The 24,243-nt window shown below is 45.3% G+C and overlaps 2 protein-coding genes and 2 pseudogenes across 7 annotated transcripts in view; 2 read left to right on the plus strand and 2 right to left on the minus strand.

Moving 5' to 3' along the window:
* The window catches only part of LOC101617823 (UDP-glucuronosyltransferase 1-6), a 138,078-nt gene that overhangs the window by 101,340 nt on the left and 12,495 nt on the right, over positions 1-24,243 (plus strand). The window contains exon 1 of one of the 6 annotated variants that reach the window (XM_045147581.1): positions 831-1,694. The exons of the other annotated variants lie outside the window; for them this stretch is intronic. Within the exon in view, the coding sequence (XP_045003516.1) occupies positions 831-1,694 (864 nt within the window). Of the gene's footprint in view, positions 1-830; positions 1,695-24,243 lie in introns of those variants that run through there. 6 annotated transcript variants of the gene reach the window in all.
* On the minus strand, positions 7,845-8,374 carry LOC105944300 (annotated as a pseudogene).
* On the plus strand, positions 13,836-17,066 carry LOC105944301 (annotated as a pseudogene).
* Positions 18,447-19,172, minus strand: Dnajb3 (DnaJ heat shock protein family (Hsp40) member B3). The gene has a single exon (XM_012949588.2). It carries the CDS (start codon positions 19,170-19,172, stop codon positions 18,447-18,449), a length of 726 nt encoding a protein of 241 aa, XP_012805042.2.

A 24,243-nucleotide genomic window follows, 5' to 3' on the forward strand; every position in this document is an offset into this window, starting at 1 on the left:
TGGTCTGCTCCTCCGTTGCTCACTGCCACTCTCCCTTCACATTTCTTGAGTTGCAGAGAGCGCTGGTGTGAGTGGAAGCTCCCACACCTGGCTTTTCCTGCAGGTCGAGCCAAGCCTGGCAGCTTTCTGGTGCACTGCTTCCACTGCGGTTGGCGGACCTGCCGGGGCTGCTTTTGCTAGCCTGTGCGGGCTCTGGATGCTCTGGATCTCTTCTACTTCTCCGCTGCTGCTTCAATTTCCTATACACCTCACTTTTTAGTAAAAGTGTGTATTTTGCTGAGTTTTTTTGGTCTTTTTCCCCCCTAGGCTGCTTTGGCATGGTACCTACACCGCCATCTTAACCAAAAGTCTCCCAGATTCTTATATGCTGGGAGTTCCTTGTGCATGTGCAGAGACTTTGCACTTCCCACATTGGGTCACCCTGTCACCCCATGTTCCACTGTAGGTCAAAGCACCAGGCAGTGCTCAGAGCTCAGTGGCAGCTGCTAGAATGTGCCCAACAGATAAGGAGGCGATGCAATGATGTGGGCGTACACAGGTTGTGTTTGATGTTGGAAGAAAACAAGAGGTGAACTAGGATGCCTGATGGATAGAATAGCAGGTCCGTGGGAGATCTTACATCAAAGAACCTGCAAGATCAGCACCTTCATGGTCAGAAGCAGGAGAGAGCAGTGGAAGCCAAAGATAGATCCGTTCTGCAATGATTAACCTCAGAGGGCCCCATGCCACCCAATAACAGGCTGCATGGGAAGTGGGCTGTGGATAAGAAGATGAAGAAACTATAGGAAACAGAGTTTGTGGAAAGTCCACTGCTGTGGGATTCTGGGCAGATGGCCACAAGAATCTGGGTGGCCCTGTGCAGGCTGTCAGGCCTGCTGCTCTTGCTGTGTGCCCTACCTGGCACTGATGGAGGGAAGGTGCTGGTGGTTCCAGTGGAGGGAAGCCATTGGCTGAGCATGCTGGATGTCGTGAGGGAGCTCCACGCCCGAGGCCATGAAGCTGTGGTCCTGGCTCCAGAGGTGAATGTGCACATCAAAAGAGAGGAGTTTTTCACCCTGAAAACCTTTGCTATCCCATACACTAAGGAAGAATATAACCAGGTAATGCGAAGAAACCTTGACCAGATCTTTGCAAAAGAACATTACATGAAGACATTCATAAAAAGTAACATAAGTTTGAGAAATGTATCAACAGCCTTCCTGAAGTCTTGCGCGGATCTACTGCACAACAAGGCCCTCATCCAATATCTGAACTCCAGTTCCTTTGACGTGGTTTTTACAGACCCTGTGTATCCCTGTGGGGCAGTGCTGGCAAAATACCTGTCTGTCCCTGCCGTGTTTTTTCTACGCTACCTTCCCTGTGAGCTAAGCTCGGAGGGGACGATGTGTCCAAACCCTCCCTCGTACATCCCACGGTTTCTTACAAGGAATTCAGACCACATGAGCTTCCTGCAAAGGGTCAAGAACATGCTGTACCCTCTGGCCATGAAGTACATTTGCCATTTCAGTTTTACTCTCTATGCAAACCTTGCCTCTGAGGTGCTGCAGAGAGAGGTGTCCTTGGTGGATGTTCTCAGCCATGCATCTGTGTGGCTGTTCAGAGGGGATTTTGTGTTCGACTACCCCAGGCCCATCATGCCCAACATGGTCTTTATCGGAGGCATAAACTGTGCCCACAGGAAGCCACTCTCTCAGGTCTGTATCATTGCCCTTGGCCAGTCAAGCAGGGTTCAAGGTACTTTATGCTCACATTCAGCCTCCAAAGAACTCCTACCCTGCTCCTAGTAGCCTAGTATTTGGTGAGTTGAACTTTTAAGGTGTCCACAGTCATGGATGTTAGGTTTTCAGTGACCACAGGGATGACTGGGGGCTGGAGGAGAGTTTGTAATGGGACTGGGGAGCACTGGGGACTCCACTGAGACTGTGCACTTGTCACCAATGACTCCTGGGGACAAGAGTTCCTGAAGCTAGGGAGGAGCAGAGCAGTGGAGCTGTGACCTGACCCAGGAGTGGAGGGAGTTCCTTGTAGATTTTCGGTAGAAGGATGAAGGAACTCCTGCATCCCAGGTGTTGTCATAGTTACGGTGGTGGTGCTCCCTGTGGGGGAGGGTGCTCACGTGAAGAACCTGCAGTGCCGTAGCCTGTCCCACTTGCTGTGCTGTTTGCATGTTTTGAGCAGTCTCCATGCGTTCCATGGCAGTGGGTGCCCTGTGGGCAGTCTCCATGCGTTCCGTGGCAGCGGGTGCCCTGTGGTGTGCTCTCTCAAGGGAACCTTACCCTAAGTGATGTGAAAGTGAGGCTTAAACTGTGCCCACTGTGTGGACTTTCTCAAATATACATAAAGTGCCTCATCTAGTCAGCGGGTAAAGCTAGTGGAACATGTCTTGAAGTTTTTATTAGTATGTAAATTATGTAAATTATACATAATAATAGGCTCATTATAACATTTTCCTTTGTGTATATGATACATTTTGATCATACTCATTCCCCATTATCCTCTCTTATCCCTCCCCCACTAGCTCCTTTTTCCTCATAGCTACCCTTTTACTTTCATGTCTTGTTCTTTCTTTATTTTTATTTTTGGTGAAGCAGTAAGTTTTCTTTCTTTATTTTTTGAGATAGGTATAACTCTAGCCCAGGCTGACCTGAAATTCACTCTGTAGTCTCAGGGTGGCCTCAAACTCTAAACGATTCTCCTACCTCTGCCTCCCAACTGCTGGGATCAAAGGTGTGCACCACTATGTCTGGCAGAATCAGTAAGTTTGATTAGGGTTACTTACAGGAGCATGGAAAACTACCCAGTGCCTGGCTACATGCTGAAGAAAATGTCTCGTCCCCTAGCTGCTATTACTGCCAATAACTACGCAGCATGCTGTGGGCCCTTGTGCCCCTCTCCCCTCTGCATGACAGAATGTGGCTGGGCCCAGCCTTGTGCGAGTAGACATAGCAGCTGACAGCCCAAGGGTGCAATGGCTAGGCCATGCCTGGGGGACATTGCACAACACTCCACTCCTTCCTCTTACATTCTTTTGGCTCATTCTTCTGTAAAGATCCCTGATCCTTGGTGGAGGGAATGACAGAGATGTCTCATTTAGAACTGCGCCATCAACAGTCACTTATTCTTATCATATTGACCAATTATTAGTCTTTGCAGTGACCACTATCCACTGCTAAAAGAAGCTTCTCTGACCAAAGATGTAGCAGTTGCCATCTCATTGCTGGGACAAAGCACCAGACCCAAAGCAGCGTGTTGGAGGAAAGGGTTTATTTCAGCTCACGGTTTCAAGGGGAAGCTTCATCGTGGCAGGGAAGGCGTGGCAGCAAGGCAGCAGGAGAAGGAGGTAGTCTGAGTCAGCTAGCTCTGGCAGGATGGAGCTGGGCTGCACAAAGCTCGGAGCTCACCCCCAGTGGCACACCTCCTCAGCGAGGCTCCACCAGTGGGGATGGGAGTATGAGGCTTAATCACAAGCACAGGAGGCTATGTGGGACACCCCACACTTAAACTACCACAAAATCTGACAGCAACACTGATGGGTGGGAATCAACATGAATATTAGGAAGGCAACTTAATGAGTGCATCCTGTCCATTTAGCAAAAGAACAGGGGTGCTTCTCCACAAAGGCCCATGGCTTCCCTAGCCATGAGGCTTTGGCTAGGTTTACAGTACCGGGCATGAATTTCCTACTGTGGAGGAGGCTTCAGATCCAACTGGAAAGCAACTGATCACCCCATAACAGTCAGGCCAGTATTGTACCTGTGGGCTATATCTTGCTGTCAAGTTGGTAGTGTAGCCTAAAGAGTCCATAGCTTGGTAGGTCTGTTGATACCCTTTCTCCTCCAACAGCCTGCATATTACCTCTGGCACTGGAAAAGCTATCCAAGAGGAAGGAAGCTTCTATCTCATTTCAACCTTGATTTCTCCATGTCCTGAACCCGAAGCATGTGGTGCCTCTGGCAACGGGGTCTTGCTGAAGAGATAGCTCAGTAACTAAGGTGATGGCTTGCCAGAAGTAGGGTCTCACCATGTAGCTTTGGGGGACAACCAATAGCACAGACAGTAGCTTATATTGAAACCTGGCTTTTGTCAAACTCTGCACAGCCAGGAGGAGATTTGTGAGAGAAAGGCTTCTTCCTTGTGCAGCGTCTGCTGTAGCTGTAGAATCAAGTAGGGCTGAAGGCAGTCCTCACATGTCATTAACCAGCCATGGAACCTCAGCTTGTCCTCAGCCTTCAGAGAACACAGTCCTGGTCGTACTGCTCTGGACTCTGTAATATGACAGTAAACATGAACTGACTTCACCCTCTGTGTCTGTGGTGATTTGCCACAAGAGCAACGGGAGCACCCCTAATGATGACACTCACCTTGTCAGGCTCCCCTACATTTAAAAGTCTAGGTTGCCAATGATTGAGATGGGGAGGTAACATGATGGAGAATGGAATTTCGAAGGGGAAAGTGTGGGGGGGTGAGGGAGGGAATTTCCATGGTATATTTTTTTATAATCATGGAAAATGCTTATAAAATTTTTTAAAAGTCTAGATTGCTATCTATTTCAAACAATTATCAGTTGTTCCTTCATCGCCAGCCCTTATATGCAATGGAAAGCCATCTTTATTTTAAACCACAGTGTTATTAACATACTTATGTTTTACACCCCAAAAGTGATTTTAAGAAGTGGAACTAAATGATTCAGAGCTAGTTAACTGGCTCAAATTTCCAAGTAAATAGAAAATGAACTGCTGAAAATGCTGTGGTAAACATTTTCGTAGTGCCTGCAAACAATATCGTTTGCCTGGGGAATAAATACAAATGATTATGCAGGTTTCACAACCTTTAAAATTATTTACTTATTTATTTACAAGCAGAGAGAGGAAAGAGAGAGAGAATTGCACCACCTCGCACATCTGGCTTTACATGGGTACTGGGGAATGGAATCTGGGTTATTAGGCTTTCCAGGTGAGTACCTTAACTGCTAAGCATTCTCTCCAGCCCCTCACAACTTTTTAGAAGAGAAATAAGGGCTGGCAAGGTGGCTCAGCAGTGAAGGCACTTGTCCAGAAAGCCTAAGGATTCAGGTTCGATTCCCTAGTACTCATATAAAGCCAGGTGCACAAAGTGGCACATGCATCTGGAGTTCATTTTCAGTGCCTAAAGGCTCTGGTGCATCTATTCTCTCTCCTTATCTGCCTCTACCTAGCTACTATCTGTCTGTCTGTCTGTCTATCTATCATCTATCAATCTACCTACCTACCTACCATGTGGTTTTAATGGACCCTCTTTAACCCTGTGGAGCAGTGCTGGAAAAGTACTGTTGTATTTTTCTGCACTACCTTTCCTGTGACATAAAATTTGAGGCCACAAAGCATCCAAACACTTCCTCCTATAACCCAAGGTTACTAGCAAGGAATTCAGACCACATGCACTTCCTGCAAAGGATCAAGGACATGCTCTGCCTTCTGGCCTTGAATTATCTTTGGCATATTAAAAAAAATATTTTCTGTTCATTTTTATTTATTTATTTGAGAGTGACAGAGAAAGAGGGAGAGAAAGAGACAGATAGAGAGAGAATGGGCGCGCCAGGGCCTCCAGCCACCGCAAACGAACTCCAGATGCGTGCGCCCCCTGGCTAACGTGGGTCCTGGGGAATTGAGCCTCAAACTGGGGTCCTTAGGTTTCACAGGCAAGTGCTTAACCGCTAAGCCATCTCTCTAGCCCGATCTTTGTCATATTTTTTATACTCCTTGTTTGATCCTTACCTCCGAGGTGTTGCAGACAGAGGTGTCCTTGGTGGATGTTCTCAGCCACGCTTGCGTAGCTCATCAGAGGGGACTTTGTGTTTGACCACCCCGAGCCCATCATGCCCAATATGGTCTTCCTCTGGGTCATAAACTGTGCCAACAGGAAGCCACTCTCTGGTCTGTATCAGTGCCCTTTAGCAAATTAATGTTCTTTGTAGAATTCATATTTTTAAATATTTAATTTTCAAGTGCTTCCTTATTTACTCATCTTTAAAAAAAATATTTAGTTAGTTATTTAATAGAGAGAGAGAGAGAGAGAGAGAGAGAGAGAGAGAGAAAGAGGGAGGCAGAGAGAATGGGTGTGCCAGGGCCTCCAGCCACTGCAAAGGAACTCCAGACTCGTGCCAACTTGTCATCTGGCTTTATGTGGGTACTGGGAAATCCAACCCAGGACCTTTGGCTTTGCAGGCAAGAGCCTTAACCACTAAGCCATCTCTCCAGGCCTTTACTCATTTTCTTTTCTTTTTCTTTTTTGATTTTTCGAGGTAGGGTCTCACTCTAGCTCAGGCTGACCTGAAATTCAATATGTAGTCTCAGGGTGGCCTTGAAATCATGGCAATCCTACTACTTCTGCCTCCTAAGTGCAGAGATTAAAGGAATGTGCCACCATGCCTGGCTTCCTTTACTCATTTTTTAAGAGATTTCTAGGGCTGGAGAGATGCCTTAACCATTAAGTTAAGGCACTTGCCTGTGAAGCCTAAGGATGTAGATTTGATTCACCAGTACCCACATAAACCAGATACACAAGGTGGCACATGAGTCTGGAGTTTGTTTGCAGTGGCTGGAAGCCCTTGTGTGCCCATTCTGTCTGTTTGTCTCACACTCTTTCTTTCCAATAAATAAATAAAACATTAAAAGAGATTTCTAATTTTTCAGTTTCTCTTTAATGATTTAAACTTGAATAAAAGGGCTGAACCCAAACAAGTTTATCTGCAAGGAGAGGACAGAGAGAAAGAATGAGCAATGGGTGTACCAGAACTTCTTGCCGCTGTAACAAATGCTAGATGTATGTACTTCTTTGTGCATCTGGCTTTATGTAGGTACTGGGGAATTGAAACCAGGCCATCAAGCTTTGCATGCAAGTGCCTTTAACTGCTCAACCATCTCTCCAGCCCCCATTTCTGTTATTATAAAATACTTTAAGAAGTATTGCTGTTAGCTCTTCTGTAAATGTCTGGTAGAATACCAAATCCATCGGGACTTAGGCTTTTTAAAACATTTTATTTTTATTTATTTATTTGAGACAGAAAAAGAATGGGTATACAAGTGCCTCCAGCCACTGCAAACTCCAGGCACATACACCACCTTGTGTACATGGCTTTATGTGGATCCTGAGGACTCAAACCTAGGTCCTTTGGCTTTGCAGGCAAGCGTTTTAAACGTTAAGCCATTTCTCCAGCCTGATTTAGGCTTTTTAAAGTTTGGAATTTGTTTGTTTGTTTGTGTTATGTTTTGGAGGTAAGGTCTTTCTCTAGTCTAAGCTGATTTGGAATTCACTATGTAGTTTCAGGGTGGCCTCGAACAGCAATCCTCCTACCTCTGCCTCCCTAGTGCTGGGATTAAAGGTGTGCACCACCACGCCTGGTTTGGAATTTTTTATTATTACTGCTTTAATCTAATTTTTTGGTGTAGATCTGCGTGTTTACATCATCATGTTTAATTTTGGTTGGTCATCTGCATCCAGAAATTCCAGTTCTTTTCCAATTTAATAGAAGATAAGTTTTGTCTTTTTTTTTTTTTGAGTTATAGACAGATCTTTATTTAAAAATCTGATATACCGTGCTGGAAAGATGGCTTAGCGGTTAAGCACTTGCCTGTGAAGCCTAAGGACCACGGTTGGAGGCTCCATTCCTCAGCATCCATGTAAGCCAGATGCAAGCGGTGGCACATGCATCTGGAGTTCGTTTGCAGTGGCTGGATGCCTTGATGTGCCCATTCTCTCCCTCTCCCTCTCTCTCTCTCTCTCTGCCTCTTTTTCTGTCTGTCACTCTCAAATAAATAAGTAAAAATAAACAAAAAAATTTTAAGTTTAAAAATATCTGACCTACCAATTAGCATTTTCCACCAACTCTGGGAGCAGAAACCTTCACAGGCCTTACAGTCTTGCTCAGGTGCGGCCTTTGTGGGGGCCTTAGCAGCAGCCATTGCTGTCTTCTCGGATGCCTGCTTAGCCCTTTTTGCTTCCTTGGCAGCTCTAATAGCCTGCTCTCGCCCAGCCTTTCCGACTGACGGTTTTTGGTTCCTCTTGGCCATGATGTCAGCAGAAGATGCCCCAGTGATGGCCCTCTGGAACCTGATGGCACGCTAGGTTCTCTTCTTCTGAATTTTCTCCGGCTGTCCATCTTTGTACTTTCTTCCGTAGATGACAGTCCAGCTTATCTGTCGAGGATCATCACTCTTGGAACATTGTGCATTAAGACACTGGAAAACCTTGCTGCGGGTCCTGGCATAGCGCTGCCCGCCCCAGTCGGGCAGATCTTGTACCCACTGAACTGCACAGCTCCACCTGCGTGGTGACAGCGGGCAGCTGGCAGAAGACAAGTGTTTAAGGACTGTCCTAATACTTTTCTGAATTTCATTCCTTATCTGTTGTAATGTTTTCCTTTGAATCACTAACTTGAATCTTCTCTCTTCCTGTTGGTTTGGCTAAGAGTATAGCAATCTTGTTTTTTCAAAGAAATAACACTCAGTTTCATTTGCTGTTTACATATATTTTCATTTCTATTTCATTACTTTCTGGTCTAATCTTAATTACTTATTTCATTGTACTGATTTGGGTGTTGGCTTGTTCTTACTTTTTCAATGTCCTAAGGTGCATTGTTAACTTGTGTATTTGTATTCTCTCTTGGTTTTTAATGTATATATTTAGTGCTGAAAACTTCCCCTTTAGGACTAAATCCCATACATTTCAGAATGTTTTATTTTCATTTTCTTTAGATTCTTGATTTGTTGGATGACTCATTCATCATTCAACAATGTGTTTTTCAGCATCCACAATGTCACGGATGTTCACTGGTCATGAGGCCGTGTATGTTGTTTTATTCCATTATGGTCAAATGGAATATAAGAAATTATTTCAGTTGTCCTATATTTGTTAAGACTTTATTTGTGTCACATTATATAAGCTGTTGTAGAGAAAGTTACAGTTGCTAATGAGAAGAATGTATATTCTGCAGCCTTTGGGTAGAATGTTCTGTGGATGTCTGTTAGGACTATTTAATCTGTGATGACATTTAATTGAAATGATTTTTTTTTGGTCAAATTGCTTCACCATGGGTAGAATGGAATATCAAAGTTACTTGCTATTACTGTCTTGGCATTAGTTGTTTCTACACTCAGTAGTGTTGGTTGGGCACACTGGTATTTCGTGCATAGATGCTTAGAATTGAAATAGCCTGTGGATGGGTTGTTCCCTTAGCCATTATGAAGCAATCTTATTTCTTCTGACTTATTTTAGTTTGAAGTTCTTTCCATCAGATACTGAAACAGCAACATCTGCAGGCTTCTTTTTCATTCCATTTCCTGGGAATACATTTTTCCTTCTTTCTCCCCAAAGTTACATAGAGGTACATTCCCAGGAGGCAATGATTTGCTCATCTGTTTTTTATTACATAAGTGAGACTATTGATGTTAATATTAATATATTGCTTTTGAAAGTTATTATTAAAAGTTGTGTACTAATTCCTGTCATTTTGTTGATTTTATAGAGTCTGGTGCTTTTCTATTCCTCATTTCTTTAGTCACTGCCTTATTATGGTTTATTCTTTCTTGTACCCTCATGGATGTGTTTATCTTTCTCTTTAGTCTAAAGGATTCCTTCAAGTATCTTCTGAAATGCTGGCTTTTTGGTCATGAACTCCTTTCATTTGTTTTCATAATGTCTTTGTTTTCTTTCTTTCCTAGACATAGTAATCTGGCTTGGCAGTTGTCTTTTAGAGCTAGAAACACATCCTTCCAAGCCCTACTTGGTTTTCAAGGTTTCTGTTGGGAATCTATTCCTGTTCTCATGGGTGCTTTGTTATGTGGTTTGGTTCTTGGTTCTTCTCTCTTGAAGCTTTCTTTGTTCTGCATGTTTCATGCTTCTGTATGATGTGACATGAGAGGTTCTTTTTTGGAAAAGAGGGCATGGGCATGCCAGAGCCACTTGCCACTGCAAACAGTTTCCAAATGTATGCTCCATTATGTGCATCTGGCTTTGCAAATAAGCACCTTTAACTGCTGAGCCAAAAGAAATGTTTTCTTATTTTTATTTACTTGACCGTGACAGAGAGAGAAAGAGGCAGATAGAGAGAGAGAGAATGGGTGTTCCATGGCCTCCAGCCACTGAAAACAAACTCCAGACCATTCACCCCCTTATGCATCTGGCTTACGTGGGTCCTGGAGAACTGAACCTTGAACCGGGGTCCTCAGGTTTCACAGGCAAGTGCTTAACCACTAAGCCATCTCTCCAGCCCAAAAGAAATATTTTTAATCTCTTAACATACACAAAAGTTTTATGGCACAATCTTTAACTATTTGAGCCTTAATCAACTCTAATTCTGTCTGTGGTACTTTGGTAAACTTGTTCCGTGATGATGTGAGTTGAATCTAAAGTATTAAGACTGACTGTTGGAGAAACTGAGGGATTACATCTTAAATCACAACATAACTTTGTCTAGAATTTTTCTGTTCTCCATGAAATAAAACCTTACAAGAGAATATTAATGAGTGAATTTTAAAGTTTTCTCTCCAGTTTATCTTTTTCAATCAGTTCATCTCATAACTACCAACAAAAACTTTTATTGTTCTTACCATAACACTTTTAATATGACCATTTTTTCCCTCAAAAGGCCTTTTGGAATATCTTTTTAAAAGAAAGAGTAGATCAAATTTGACTTATGCTGTTTACCCAGAATAAACATAGACTTTGGAACTTTGTTTCTTATAACTTTCCTGAAACACATTTTTAAAAATACGAAAGCAGGCTTAAACATTATTAGAAATTTTAGAAAATTTCTTTTTACAAATGCAGTATCAGGTACTTCTAAATTTAAACATAAATCTTGAAGCTGTTGTCTGCTAATAATTCCATAGGAGCATGGAAAGATATAGTAAACTTAAAACAGTTACAAACTTCTTTTTTTTCTCAATTTTTATTAACATTTTCCATGATTATAAAAAATATCCCATGGTAATGCCCTCTCTCCCCCCACTTTCCCCTTTGAAATTCAATTCTCCATCATATCCCCTACCCATCTCAGTCTTATTTTGATGGCATGATCTTTTCCTCCTCTTATGATGGTCTTGTGTAGGTAGTGTCAGGCACTATGAGGTCATAGATATCCAGGCCATTTTATGTCTGGAGGGCAAATTTCTTATAAGCATAAAACAGTTACCAATTTCTTAGAAGAAGTCCCATGGCAACTTGGCATTCATTCATCATCATGCTGGGGCCAGGATCCTGAGATTCCCTGTGTGCTTGCAGTTCTCTGGCTCTGCAGGGCAGGGAAGCTAAGAAATAGCCATTTTTTTTTCCTACATTGCAAGGAGAGTTTTCATCTTCCCTCAGGGCTATAGGCTGCTTTCCAATCCTGCCTTTTTACAACTCTATTTTAATAAAGAGTAGGAGAATCTTTCATTTTTTTCTATGATATTAATTGCTTTTAGTGTTTCTTCTGTGGGACACTCAACAGTAAAAATTGGCTATGCCATCTCGTACAGTGGGCTTGCTGGAAAACATCCCCACAGTGTAATGGCACTACTCAGAACAGAAGTCATTCTGCAGCCTCAGGGCCATGAGCCCCATACACACTCTCTCACACACATTCATGTCAAGTGCGCTTTTCATATAGACTCTAGACGATCATTTCCCCTTCACATATTCATTCATTCACTCAGGCATTTATTCAGAAGTTATACATTCCCATTTTAAATTTCTAGTCTCTTCACAACTCTGGAGACTTAAAAGCAAACCTTGTTACCAGGCAGGGTGTCAGGAGAGGCTGAGGGAGCTGGAGGAGCTGTCAGGGTCAGGTCCTCTATGGCGACAGGGTCAAAAGCAGAGGGTGAGGATGAGAATGGGGAGGGGCTAGAAGGACCTGGTAAGAAAAGCAGGTAGGGCTGAGACAAGGCCCTGCACATAGAATGAAAAATAGGGTATTTCTGATCATTTGCCTGTACAGTGGCAGAAGCTGTTTAAATCAGTGATAATTTGGAACTCAAAAGTATCATTCTCAGGCCATTTGGACCCATTGTCCAGCTTATGGATGTGGCCAAGCAGAGTTGCAGAGGAAGACAAGATGCCAGAAGGAGACAGGGATAGAGCAAAACAAGGGGGAGAGAAAAATAAACCAGAGCTTAAGCTGGGTTTACACAGAACACCAATATAAGCCCCTGGCCCATTAGGGTGAACGGGGCCTGCACCTACCACGTGGGCAGAGGCCTTACAGGTCACAACTGTCAGTTTTTTAGCCTGTTAGTGGGCAAGGAGGGCACCTGTGCTCCCGATGGCAAAAGCAGCTGGCTGTGGGAGATGAGAGCTCAGGAGGAAGAGGGAGAGGAGGTGTCCCGAGATGATGCAACTGAACCAAAAGGCGCCCCTTAGGGTACGTAGACCAGAAAGCAAGACCCGAGGTGTCCAGGGTGTGTCTTTCTGGAGACCTGGGGTTGGGGCCTAGCAGCCAAGGGGTAGCCTGGCATGCAGCATGGCTTCCACAAGGAGGGGATAAACCCAAGACAGGAGGGGAGAAATACCAAGGAGGGAGGAGACAGTGAGGCCGAATCGTGGTGGGTGTGAGTGCCTGTATCAGACAGAAATGGTCTGAGGCCTTCAGAGGGTCAAATGGCAGCTAGGTGGTCTGGTAAGGAGAAAAGGAGGTCTGGCTGCCCAAGAGGGCAACCGGGAACCTCCTCTGAGTCACGAGCACCAGATGTGAGGTTCAGGAGTGACCAAGGACCACGGAGACCACTCTGAGGCAAAGATGGGAAGCTTTTATTCAAGAAAAACATGAGCTGCCAGGACTGACTCTCAAGAGTGAAGCAGTCCAGGAGGCTCTTTTTGTCTTGTCTGGAGTTCTAAGGCCTCCTGAATTTGATAGCCCATCTCGTTCTTTACACTTGGGACATTTTCTGGCATGGTATCATTTAAAATATTTCTATACTTTTAGTATACAATTCTTCATCTGTACACATTCTTAGAATTGGCCTTTCAAGCTCTACCATAGGTATCACATTTTTGTTTGTACTTTTTTCTTAACTTGCCTTTGCTGCTATCCCAGTGTTCCAGATGTCCACCTTCTCTCCAAGCTCTGAGGTTCCTCGGCCACAGACCCATCCTATTGGCAAGACTTTCCACAAAGACTTCTAAAATTTAACTAACTTTTCATTTCTAGCATTTGAGTTTGATTTTTTTCAGTATTTACATTTCTTTATTGAATTCCACTTTCATCTCCTGTATTGGTTATTTTATCCAACTGTACTTTTGTGTTTCCTTTGAATTAATTCAATAATTTGTTCATTCATGGGCTGGAGAGATGGCTTAGCACTTAAGGCACATGCCTACAAAGCCTAAGGAACCAGGTGCAATTCCCCAGGACCCACATAAGCCAGATGCACATGGTGGCCCATGCGTGTGGAGTGAGCGAGCAAGTGCCAGGGGCTGTTGCCACTGCAACCAGACTCCAGATGCATGCACCACTTTATGAATCTGTCTTTAAGTGGGTCCTGGGGAATCAAACTCAGACAGGCAGACTTAGCAAGCACACACTTTTAAGTGCTGAGCCATCTCTCCAGTCCTGTATAGAATTTTAAAGCTTTTTTTTTTTTTTTTGATTGCTTGTGTGGTGTATGTGTATGCACAGGTTGCAAGAGTTTATTCTTGGGGCGGGGGGAGGGAAGAGGTAAGATTAGGTCTTGGAGGCATAGGTTAGAGCTATAGTGACAGCCAGATATGGATGCTAGCTACTGATTAATTTAAGGCAAGCCTTGTGCCACTCACTGATGTAGAAACGAATGTCCCAGACATAGCTTGCAGCACACTCGCTGCTGTGAGCATCTCGGGAGATGACCGTGCAACTCCAGGTGCCCATGCATGGTTTAGGGGGGCTGCTGTTCTTGCTGTGTGCCCTGTCCTGGACTAAAGGGGGGAAGGTGCTGGTGTTTCCCATGGAGGGCAGCCAGTGGTTGATCATGCCGAAGGTCATGAGGGAGCTCCATGCCCGAGGCCACCAGGCTGTGATCCTGGCTCCAGAGGTGAACATGCTTATCAAAGGAGAGGACTTTTTCACCTTGAAAAACTATGCTGTTCCATATACCAAGGAAGAGTTTGATCACCTATCTGAACACAATCTGGCACAGGCTTTTGATTCAGCACATTATATAAAGATTTTTGAAACTGTTGAAAATTTTAAAACTTTATCAGCAATGTTCATGAATTCTTGTGGGGGACTACTGCACAAGACCACGATTAAGTATCTGAACCCCAGCTCCTTTGATGTGGTTTTAACGGATCCTGTGTATCCCTGTGCGGCAGTGCTGGCGAGGTACCTGTCTGTTCCTGCTGTGTTCCTTCTGCGCTCCATTCCCTGAGAGCTGGACTCTGAGGGGACGATGTGTCCAAACCCTTCCTCATGCATCCCGAGGTTAGAAACAAGGAATTCACACCACATGAACTTCCTGCAAAGGGTCAAGAACATGCTATACCCTCTGGCCTTGAAGTACATTTGCCATATTATGTTCAGTCCCTATGACAGCCTTGCCTCTGAGGTGTTGCAGAGAAAGGTGTCCTTGGTGGATGTTCTCAGCCACGCATCTGTGTGGCTGTTCAGAGGGGACTTTGTGTTCGACCACCCCAGGCCCATCATGCCCAACATGGTCTTTATCAGAAGCATAAACTGTGCCCACAGGAAACCACTCTCTCAGGTCTGTATCATTTCCTTTAGCCAATCAATATTCCAAGCAAAATGCATTGTTTTAAAAAAACTTATTCATCTAATCATCTTTCCTTAAGAAGTTCACAATTGTTTACTTCAGTTTCTCAATGGCTACTAGCAGGACTGGAGGCTGGAATGAGACTCTGTCATGGGGGCTGAGGAGTGGTGGGGGACTCTACTGTCTACGTATTTAGGCACCATCCTCTTGAGTGTGGGATTTCCTAAAGCTGGACTGGTGCAGAGAAATGGATCTGTGACCTGACCCATTGGGTGTGTGTGTGGGGGGGGAGGGTTTTGCTTTCAGATTTTGAGCAGGATAAAGGAACCAGCAAATTGCTGTTGACATGATGTTAAGTCTTTCGTTGCGCTCTCTGGGAAGGGATGGTGTGTGCTTACGGGAAAATGGAAACTAACAAGTCGAGTTTCCTTTTACAGCATATCTCAACTTGGACCAGCCACATTCCAAGTGCTCAATTCTGTTGCCAGTGGCTATAGTATGATCTCTGTATTTAATGGTGCAATGACACACTCAAGACAAGTTCCAGTAGTTTACATAGACAAGTCTATCTTAACTAGGCTTACTTTATCATATGATAAATGCAAAGAATACACTACAAATTTGATCTTAAGACCACTGGCAACTTCCTAGTGTAGTCAGCTTGTATGGTGGTAAAAAGCATTATATTGAAGTAGTTTAATGGAGATTTTAAAAAAAATGAGAATGTATTCAGTAATAAAACCTACTGAGCTGAATGAACTTGGATCAGCAGCCTGTGTTCCTGACCCTTGGGAGGCTGAGGGTAACATGTTTGCCTGTGTTCCTGCCCTTGGGTACATCGTGAAATCCTAGAAAGAAAGGACAGGGTGAGAGGGAGGGAGAAAAGGGAACAGGGAGAGAAAGGAGATGAGGTAAGGGGAAAGGATAGGAAGGAAAAGAGAGATAGAAAGGGGAGAATGAAGATGAGGACAGAGAAGAACCGGTGAGGATGTGCAACTAGAAATTCTTGGTGGGGCATGGTGGCGCACGCCTTTAATCCCAGCACCCAGGAGGAGACAGAGGTAGGAGAATTGCCGTGAGTTCAAGGCCACCCTGAGACTACATAGTGAATTCCAGGTCAGCTTGGGCAACAGTGACACCCTACCTCAAAAAAAGAAAAAAAGAAACTCTTGGAAAGTTAAGCCAATTCAGGCAAATTATTTCCTAAAATGGGGAAAACGTTTATCAGTTCGGAGACAGCAGCATGGAATCAGAGAGAAGGTGATTATCTAAAAACAGCCCTTTTTCTTCAAAATGTTTTCAACTGTGGGACTAAGCTAAATCCAAAGCAGTGGTGTGAACCTCCAACCAGTAGTATCTGGCTTTTTAAATTCTCGATCTTGCTTAGTCTATAGGTCTTCAGATCTCTTGGCTCTTGCATGACAATGCATCTGCTAGCCTGGTGCATCTGGGAAGCAGTACTAGTGATTCTATGAAGGCATCCTCTGCAGTGGGTTTGAGGTGATTACCTTTGCAGTACAGGAAATGCCTGGTTTACCACTCTGAAAGTCAAATCAGACGTTCTCTAAAAGATAACTTCACTCACAGGTCTATGTGGAGAGTGCTTTGAGCCAAGACACTTTGAAGAGATTTTTAATAGTTCTTTAAAATCCTTTTTACTTCTATAAAAAAGAAATTTGGGCTGGAAAGATGGCTCACAGGTTAAGGTGCTTGCCTGCAAAGCCTAAGGACCCAGGTTTGATTCCCCAGTACACACATAAAGCCAGAGGCACAAGGTAGCACATATATCTAGAGTTCGTTTTCAGTGGCTACAGGACCTGGCACACCAATTCCCTCTCTCCTTTTCTTTGTGTGTCTAATAAAAAATTTTTTTAACTTCCCAATTTACAGCACCACTAATTCAGGGTGTATGTACACTAAATGTTGTGCTCTCTCTCAACTAATACTGGTCAGAGCTGCTGAAATTTCCATAACCTCTGGGTGACCCTGGAACACCAGCTCTTCACCAACCAAATGGGTTACTGATCCATTTGTAGATATAGTCCAAATCCAAAGTTATAGTTTCCACATTTAACCACCACAGGACATGCACGTTCCTCTCCAAACCTAAACTCCTGACAACCCTTTAACCTGTCCAGATGCAAGCCCAACCCCCCATATTCAATGACTGTTCTCAATGGATGTTTCCTAGTCTGAGGAAACACTCTTTTATCAAAGCTCTGGTAGCTGGGTCTGATATTGGCACCTATTTAATTATTGTCTAGGAAACAGCTATCCAGGTCACTCAGTGACTGTAACAGTAATGTTTCTACAGCTCTCATGTGTTCCTGTGTTGTGTGTTATTCCATGCAGGCCACACTTTAGGGGTACTAAGGGTCATCCAAACTCATTTTCATAGTCATAGTTTCAGACTGTGTATTCAGGTCACATGACCTCTTTGCAGAGCATTTATCCCAGTTCCATAGTCCTTTTGCTTTTCTTATGTAGTCTTCATCGTACTGTGGGGTTAAAGTCAGACAGTTGTGGTATGTTCTTCCAAGGCAAACATCACGCTAAAAGGTCCGAATATGGAGCATAACCTCTGCCAACAGAATGGACTTTCTCACGTGCATATGGAGTCTCGCCCAACTAACATTTCTCAGGAAAGCCTGCTATTGTCAAGTTACCTTGATATATATGTATCTCCTAACACGGCAATGGGAAGATTTACATGGCCTGAAAGAAATGCTTCTTTCCACTTGCAGCAACTGCCATTGCTGTAGAACCAAAGTGGGGTTGAGGTTAGTCCTAACCTGTTATTAACCATCTGTCCTTGTGGCCTTGACTGACAAATGTAGCCTTCATCCTCCAGAGAGAACATGGTTCTGGCCCATGAAAGCAGATGTCAAATTTCAGGCTACAAAAATGGAAAATAAATGTGATGTATGTGCATCACCAAGTCTGTGGTACAGCAGTGATGGAAAAGGAGTTACATGAACTTTCCTAGTCTAACTGCTTTAAAGTACCCATGGTTCAACATTTAATTCAAACAATAATTAACTGTTCCTGCATCACCATCATTTATGTACAGCTGAAAGTCATTTTCAATTTGGATTAAATCAAAATATCAATGTATGCATCTTTCCTAACAATGCGGTTTCAAAAACGGGAGCTGGAGAGAGCGCTTATTGGTTAAGGCACTTGCCTATAAAGCCTAAGAACTCATGTTTGAATTGCCAGGTCCCATGTATCCAGACTCACAGTGACACAATGCACAAGGGGGTTCATGTCTCTGTAGTTTGTTCACAGCAGGCTGAGGGTCCTGGCGTGCCCATTCTCTCTCTCAAAAAAAAAAAAAAAAAAAAAAAAGGGAATTAACATGGGATTTTTTTTTTATAATCATGGAAAATGCTAATAAAAATTAAAAAAACAAAAACCTGGAGCTGTACATAACCTACAGCAAGCTACCTGGATCACATTTTTCACAAAATGGGAATGTCGTTCAAGGTGCTGTGAAAAATTTCCCCTAGCACTTGGAAATAATGAACATCTGCCTCAGGATTAAGTTTAATTAGTACCAAGGGCATACAGATATGTACAGCAGGCTTAAAGACCATCAGAGAGCCTACTCCCATGGTCCCAACAATAACAAGAAATAGGCATTGGCATGGACTGTAGTATAATGTCTTGGGTACAGTTGCTCTGAAAACTTAGAAGAAAAAAAAAAGGACGTCCGGCTATTGCTCAAGCTGTCCCTTTAAACTGTTACTTGGTGTCGATGTGTAGCAACTGTTCTTTGCCATTAATTATGAGGGACTTTAGCTGTCCATCTTCCTCTACTTCCACCCTCTCCTGACCATTCTCAATGATCCTCTTGGTGGTGATTTCCCGGCCGTTCACTATTTCGGTGGTGGTCGACACGGACTTGAAGTTGCCCGCTCCGCCGCTGCCACAGGACATGGAGAAGGAAGAGAGGCCTCCATGGCCCGGCGAGGTGAATCCCGTATCGAAACATGAGAAGCCACCCCCAAACGCTGGAAACTCGGCCAGGGTGGAAAACAGGTGGGAGGAGCCCCTCCGGCTTCGATGCGAGCTCCTCCGGTGTCCGAAGAAGTTCTCCAGCGGGTCTGCGAAGAAGTCCAAGGAGAAGGGGTCGCGGCCCCCGAAGAACTCCCTGAACACGTCGGCCGGGTCGCGGAAGGAGAAGACGTAGTCGAAGGCGTCGTGGTCGTGGAAGGGGCCCGCGCCCGCCCCGCCGCCGCCCGCGCCCGCGCCGCCGGCCTCGCCGCCCCGGTCGTACACGGCGCGCCGCCGGGCGTCCGACAGGACCTCGTAGGCCTCGGCCACCAGCTTGAACGTGCGCTCCGCCTCCTCCTTGTTCTCAGGGTTCTTGTCGGGGTGCCACCGGAGCGCCAGCCTGCGGTACGCCTTCTTGATGGCCTCGGGCGACGCCTGCCGGGGCACGCCCAGCACCTCGTAGTAGTCCACCATGTCGGCCCGGCGGCCACGGGCCCGCGGCCACCGACGGCACTGCGAGCGGCGCGGCTGGCGCCCAGCGGCAGGACGGGGGGCGGCGCGGCGAGCAGGGCGCCTGCGCGCGCCACGCCCCTTGTGACGTAGCCGCGTCCCATTGGCCACGGCCTGGGCCTCCCAGAATGCCTAGCTCCGGGGCCCCGCCACTTCTCGCCGTCGCGTGCGCGCCGTGAGTCTGACTGTCTGCGTTGGCCTCCCTTTGGGGGAAGTCCGCGGAGAAAGAGAGGGCCTCGACTCTGGCTGTCTTAGAAAACATGTCTTCTTGCCTGCCGAGGCGACGCGCGCCTTTAAGCCCAGCATTTGGGAGGCAGAGGTAGGAGGACCGCCGTGAGTTCGAGGCCAGCCAGAAACTCCATAGTGACTTCCAGGTCAGCCTGGGCTACAGCGAGACCCTACCTCAAACGCCCCCATTCCCCCCAAAATTCGTCTTTCCCAACCCTCTTTCTTGTCCCTTCTCTCTCTTTTCTCCTTTTTCCCTTCCCCCCTTCTTCCTCCTTTCTTCCCTCTCTCCCACCCTTCATTCGTTCACCGCTCTTTTCCTTCTGTCTTTGTAGCCCACACTGTCCTTGAACTTAAGGCTCAAGACCTTGCTGTCTAAGCCTCCTCTTGACTGCCGGGTTTATAGGTGTGCTACACTACACTCAGTTAAGAGATTATATTTTTCCCCGTAAGGTTGGCTTTGAATCAGACTTTCCCCTCAGGTCAGGGAAGGAGTAGGATAAGGAGTGAGTTTTGTCTGGCTCCGAGTGAAAGACAATGAGTTATGTGGAGTCACAGTTCTCAAACATTTTGGCCTCAGGCCCCCCCTTGCTTTTTGTCTAATGGATCACATGAAAAACTAAAACAGGAAAATATATCTGTTACTTGTCATTGTAATGACCAATCACACAGTAATATAAATCAGATTCTTATTAGAAAACTTTTTCACAGGACGGTAGAGATGGCTCCGGTTAAGGTGCTTGTCTGCAAAGCCTAAAGACCTAGGCTGTACTCCCCAGTACCCACACAAAGCCAGTTGCACAAGGTGGTACATGCATCTGGAGTTCGTTTGCAGTGGCTAGAGGCCCTATTGTGCCCATTCTCTTCCTCCCTCCCTCTCTCTCATAAATAAAGAAGAAAAAATGTTCACAAAAATTCAGCAAGAAGTTTAGCATGTATTTACATTCTTCAGATTTCTCTGGTGTCTGGTATAGTAGAGCTGTATTATGTCTGCTGCTGTGGTCATTCTACTGTGATGTCACACATCAAGTAGCCTCTGGAAAACAATATGATTATGAGAGAATGGTAGCAAGAAAGTCGCACAATATTATTGTTGAGGTAGTTCTGACTTTAAATTTTTTAGCAGTCTTCAGATCAGAGTTCCCTAGGTAGGTGAAGCCACTGATGCTATAAATCAAAATCCGTACAACTTGAGGGCTGTTTTTGTAGCAGTGTGGGTAAATTTGGGATGCACTAATTATTTGCACCAAAACTGCTCTGTCGTCACTGTGACTTTGTTTTTGACATCGCTTGATGTTTGAGTTCTGTCCATTTCCTCGGTCTCCTTTGGACACTATATTCCCTGCCTTTGATCAATTGTGGGGCAACAGACCAATAAGTGTCACTTAGCTGTAAGTGGGAAATGATTAAGCAGTGAACTTTTATAGGGTTCATCAAGGGCACTGGGTCTAACTAGGAGCATTATCCCACCAAACTGCCACTTGAGTTTCTGTCACATCAATGAACTTGAGTCCTAGGCTTGGCAGTTGGCAAACACAAACAACGTGGTTGCTGCTCAGGATTAAAGTATAGCTCCAAGAGGTATAGAGCCATCCAGGAAAATTGGAGAGTGAAGGTTAGGAGAATGACTAAGCAGGAAAGAGGAAGAAGTGGAATGAGATGACCTGAGTCCATTAGCTGCAATGGGCTGGGAGATAGCTGTGAGTAAAGTGCCACCCAAGCCTGAGGACCTGAGTTTGGACCTCAGAACCCACATAAAATATCGAGCATGGTGCCACAGCCTGTATTCTTAGTCCTGGGGAGATGCAGACAGGAAATCCCTGGGACTCACTGGCTAAGTAGTGTAGCTGAATAGGTAAGCTCTAGGTTCAGTGAAGGATCTTGTGTCAAAGGGAACCTCTGGCTTACACACACACACACACTCACTCACTCACTCCCCCTCACTCCCCCTCCCTCCCTCCCTTCCCTCCCCCCTGACAAGGTTGGGGAGGGGGCTGGGTTTTCTTGTGGTCTGTAGGAGCCTAATTAACTAAGGCACCAGAAGTGGTGGTGGGGTGGAGTGGTAGAGGAAGGCCAGCTGATGCAGTGAGTCCTAAGGGCAGCTAGGGGCTAAGCAGCCGGGGGAGGGGGGGGGCGGGGGGGATGTCAAGACCTTGAACAGGGCTATGGCATGTGGGTCTGGGAGATTCAAGGCTTGCTTTCTTGGACATGGAGCTTAGAAGAAAGGGAGAGGGAGCCCATGTCTCCTGAAGCATTTACTGAGTGCTTATCGTCTGCGCAGCTGTGGGTTGGCTCCTTAGTGAGAGTGATTCTCAAGCTGAGGCCCTGCCTGTAAGAAATGTTTGTGCTAATGTATGATGGAGTGGCAAAGACAGATATGCAAACGATGACAGGCAGAACAGAGCTAAGTGCTGCCAAGATTTCAGGCAGAGAGAGGACAGTCTGCTTCCCCTGGAGGGTCCATAGATGACCCACAGGACAATGGAGTATTTATATGATCCCTAGAGTGACAAGCTTCTCTATTCTGATGTGATCAAAGGAGCCAAGTGTCCCATGTGGTAGAACTGTTAGCTTTCAGCTTGGGCTTCAGAAGAAATGACCTCCACACGGGTTCATAGACAGCTCTTGAGTCACCTCAGAAGGAAGTCCACAATGCAGCCCTCCTCTGTTTCCCTAGCAACCAGACCCCATCATTCAGCTCTGTCATTCTATGGTCCTATGCTCCTCTCTGCCACTGGGACCCCTCCTTGTAGGAAGGGGCTGTTTCCAATCTGGCTGTGGCCCCTAGCATAGTGCTCGACACACAGCAGAGCTCATGTGTTTTATAAATGTTTGCTGAAAGAAGGGATGAGCAGTGGGTTTTTAGTGTCAGGCCTCCTTGGGGTCCAGAAGCTCTTTTGGGCTGATCTACAGTAGTTTTCCTTGTTGTTCATGAGAACAGAGCAGATTTGTAAAGAATATTCCCTGGCCAGAGGCCCAGTTAGGCCCCAAATCTCACAGGTCCATAGTAGCCTCAAAAGCTCTGAAGGTAGGTAGGTGGTGTACCTCAGTGGCACAGCACTTGCTTGTTTGTGTGAGGCCTTGGGTTCCACCTCTAACATCATGTAAAAAAAACAAAACAAAACTCCAGGCTCAGTGTTTTTGCAGGAAAAGATTGTTCATAAAATCATTCCAGTGTTTGCACACACTTTGCTCTATATAACATATGGGTGAACTCTTCATGAAATTGGGACACTGCGAGAATTATTGATCTTAAAGTTTAACTTGGACGGTGAATTTTAGAATTCCAGATAAGGACATATCAAAGAACAAAGGTATTGCTCCATTTTGTGCTTATTCAGAATGAAGAGTGCTAGAAGGCAGGGAAGGTTCAGTGTGTGCCCTGCAGAAACACCAGCAAAACTGGAAGTCTGAGGAAAGATGGTGGCCTAGGGAAATGCCAGGATGAGAAGGTCTCTGGACACCAAAACCTTAAAGTTAATAGTTTTCTCTTTGATGTTCTAGCACAGCCCCATGTGTGAGTGGTCAGCAATGCCCATGGTCAATGTCGGGATCTGTGCTTTCACCCTGGGATTGTCTAAGATAGCATTGGACCCCACCCAAAAGGGTGCAAGATTCTGTTCAGCCTGTACTGTGGTTGCCCACTTTGGGAGGGGCATTTCTGCTCAGCAGCTTTCACACCTGCTTCTGACCCGTCCCCTAGTTTCTGAAGGTCTCAGAAGTCCTTGACCGCAAAGTCCTTCCACCTGCCTCTATTTTTCACAGAGTTCCTCTCACTGCTGAATGTAAACTTCAACCCAGGGCTCATCTAGGCTCCACTGGGGACTGTGAGGAGCTACTAGGAATGGGTGCCCTGAGCACCAGCACCAGGGCCTGGGTCTTCACTCTGCCACTTAGTTAACACAGGACTGTGACAGCTCTCTCGGCCTCTGGAAAATACTATCTGCTTCTGTGGGACAGTTCCATGGGAAATATGAGATGTGTTACAGAGCACTTAGCTTGATGATATTTGGCACGTAGTTCTTTTATTATTACTGTTATTGAAAACCTCCTTATTAATAGATAATAAACCATGATAATTTCCCCCCCCACTTTCCCCTTCACAACTCCACTCTCCATCATCTCCCTTCCCCCTCTCAATCATTCTCTTTTATTTTGATGTCACCGTCTTTTCCCTCCCTCCTTCCTTCCTTCCTTCCTTCCTTATTTATTTATTTATTTTTGGTGAGGCAAAGTTTTATTGGGTAAAAATAAGAAAGCTGGTACACCAGGTCTGCATCCCAGAGTTGGGGATCTCAAGATGCAGCCTTGATCTGTTCAGAGTGTCAGCTTTTATTGGAAATAACCACATGATGTTTATAGTAAAAACAGGATTGAGAGATAAACCACAAAATTACATACTGTTAAACAATGGGGGGGGGGCTATTACAAGAAGTCACGAGGTTCCGTAGGTCACATAGGCGGATCTTTTCCTCCTGTTATGATGGTCTTGTGTAGGTAGTGTCAGGAACTGTGAGGTCATGGATATCCAGGCCATTTTGTGCCTGGAGGAGCATGTTGTAAAGAGTTCTACCCTTCCTTTGGCTCTTAAATTCTTCCAGTCACCTCTTCCGCAATGGACCCTGAGCCTTAGAAGGCGTGGCACATTGTTCTCACTCAGGAAATACAAGTTATTCTTGGTTTCGTTCACATGCTTTGCTGTGATCATCAGAACTCCCCCAGATCTTCAGCCAGTGTATTGAGTACAGTTGAACCTGCCGAGTTTGCTTGTATATTCCGATTTTCTATTTAGAGTGCTCTCCCACTCCCT

The sequence above is a fragment of the Jaculus jaculus genome, chromosome 4, assembly GCF_020740685.1.
Source record: "Jaculus jaculus isolate mJacJac1 chromosome 4, mJacJac1.mat.Y.cur, whole genome shotgun sequence".
Taxonomy (NCBI): domain Eukaryota; kingdom Metazoa; phylum Chordata; class Mammalia; order Rodentia; family Dipodidae; genus Jaculus; species Jaculus jaculus.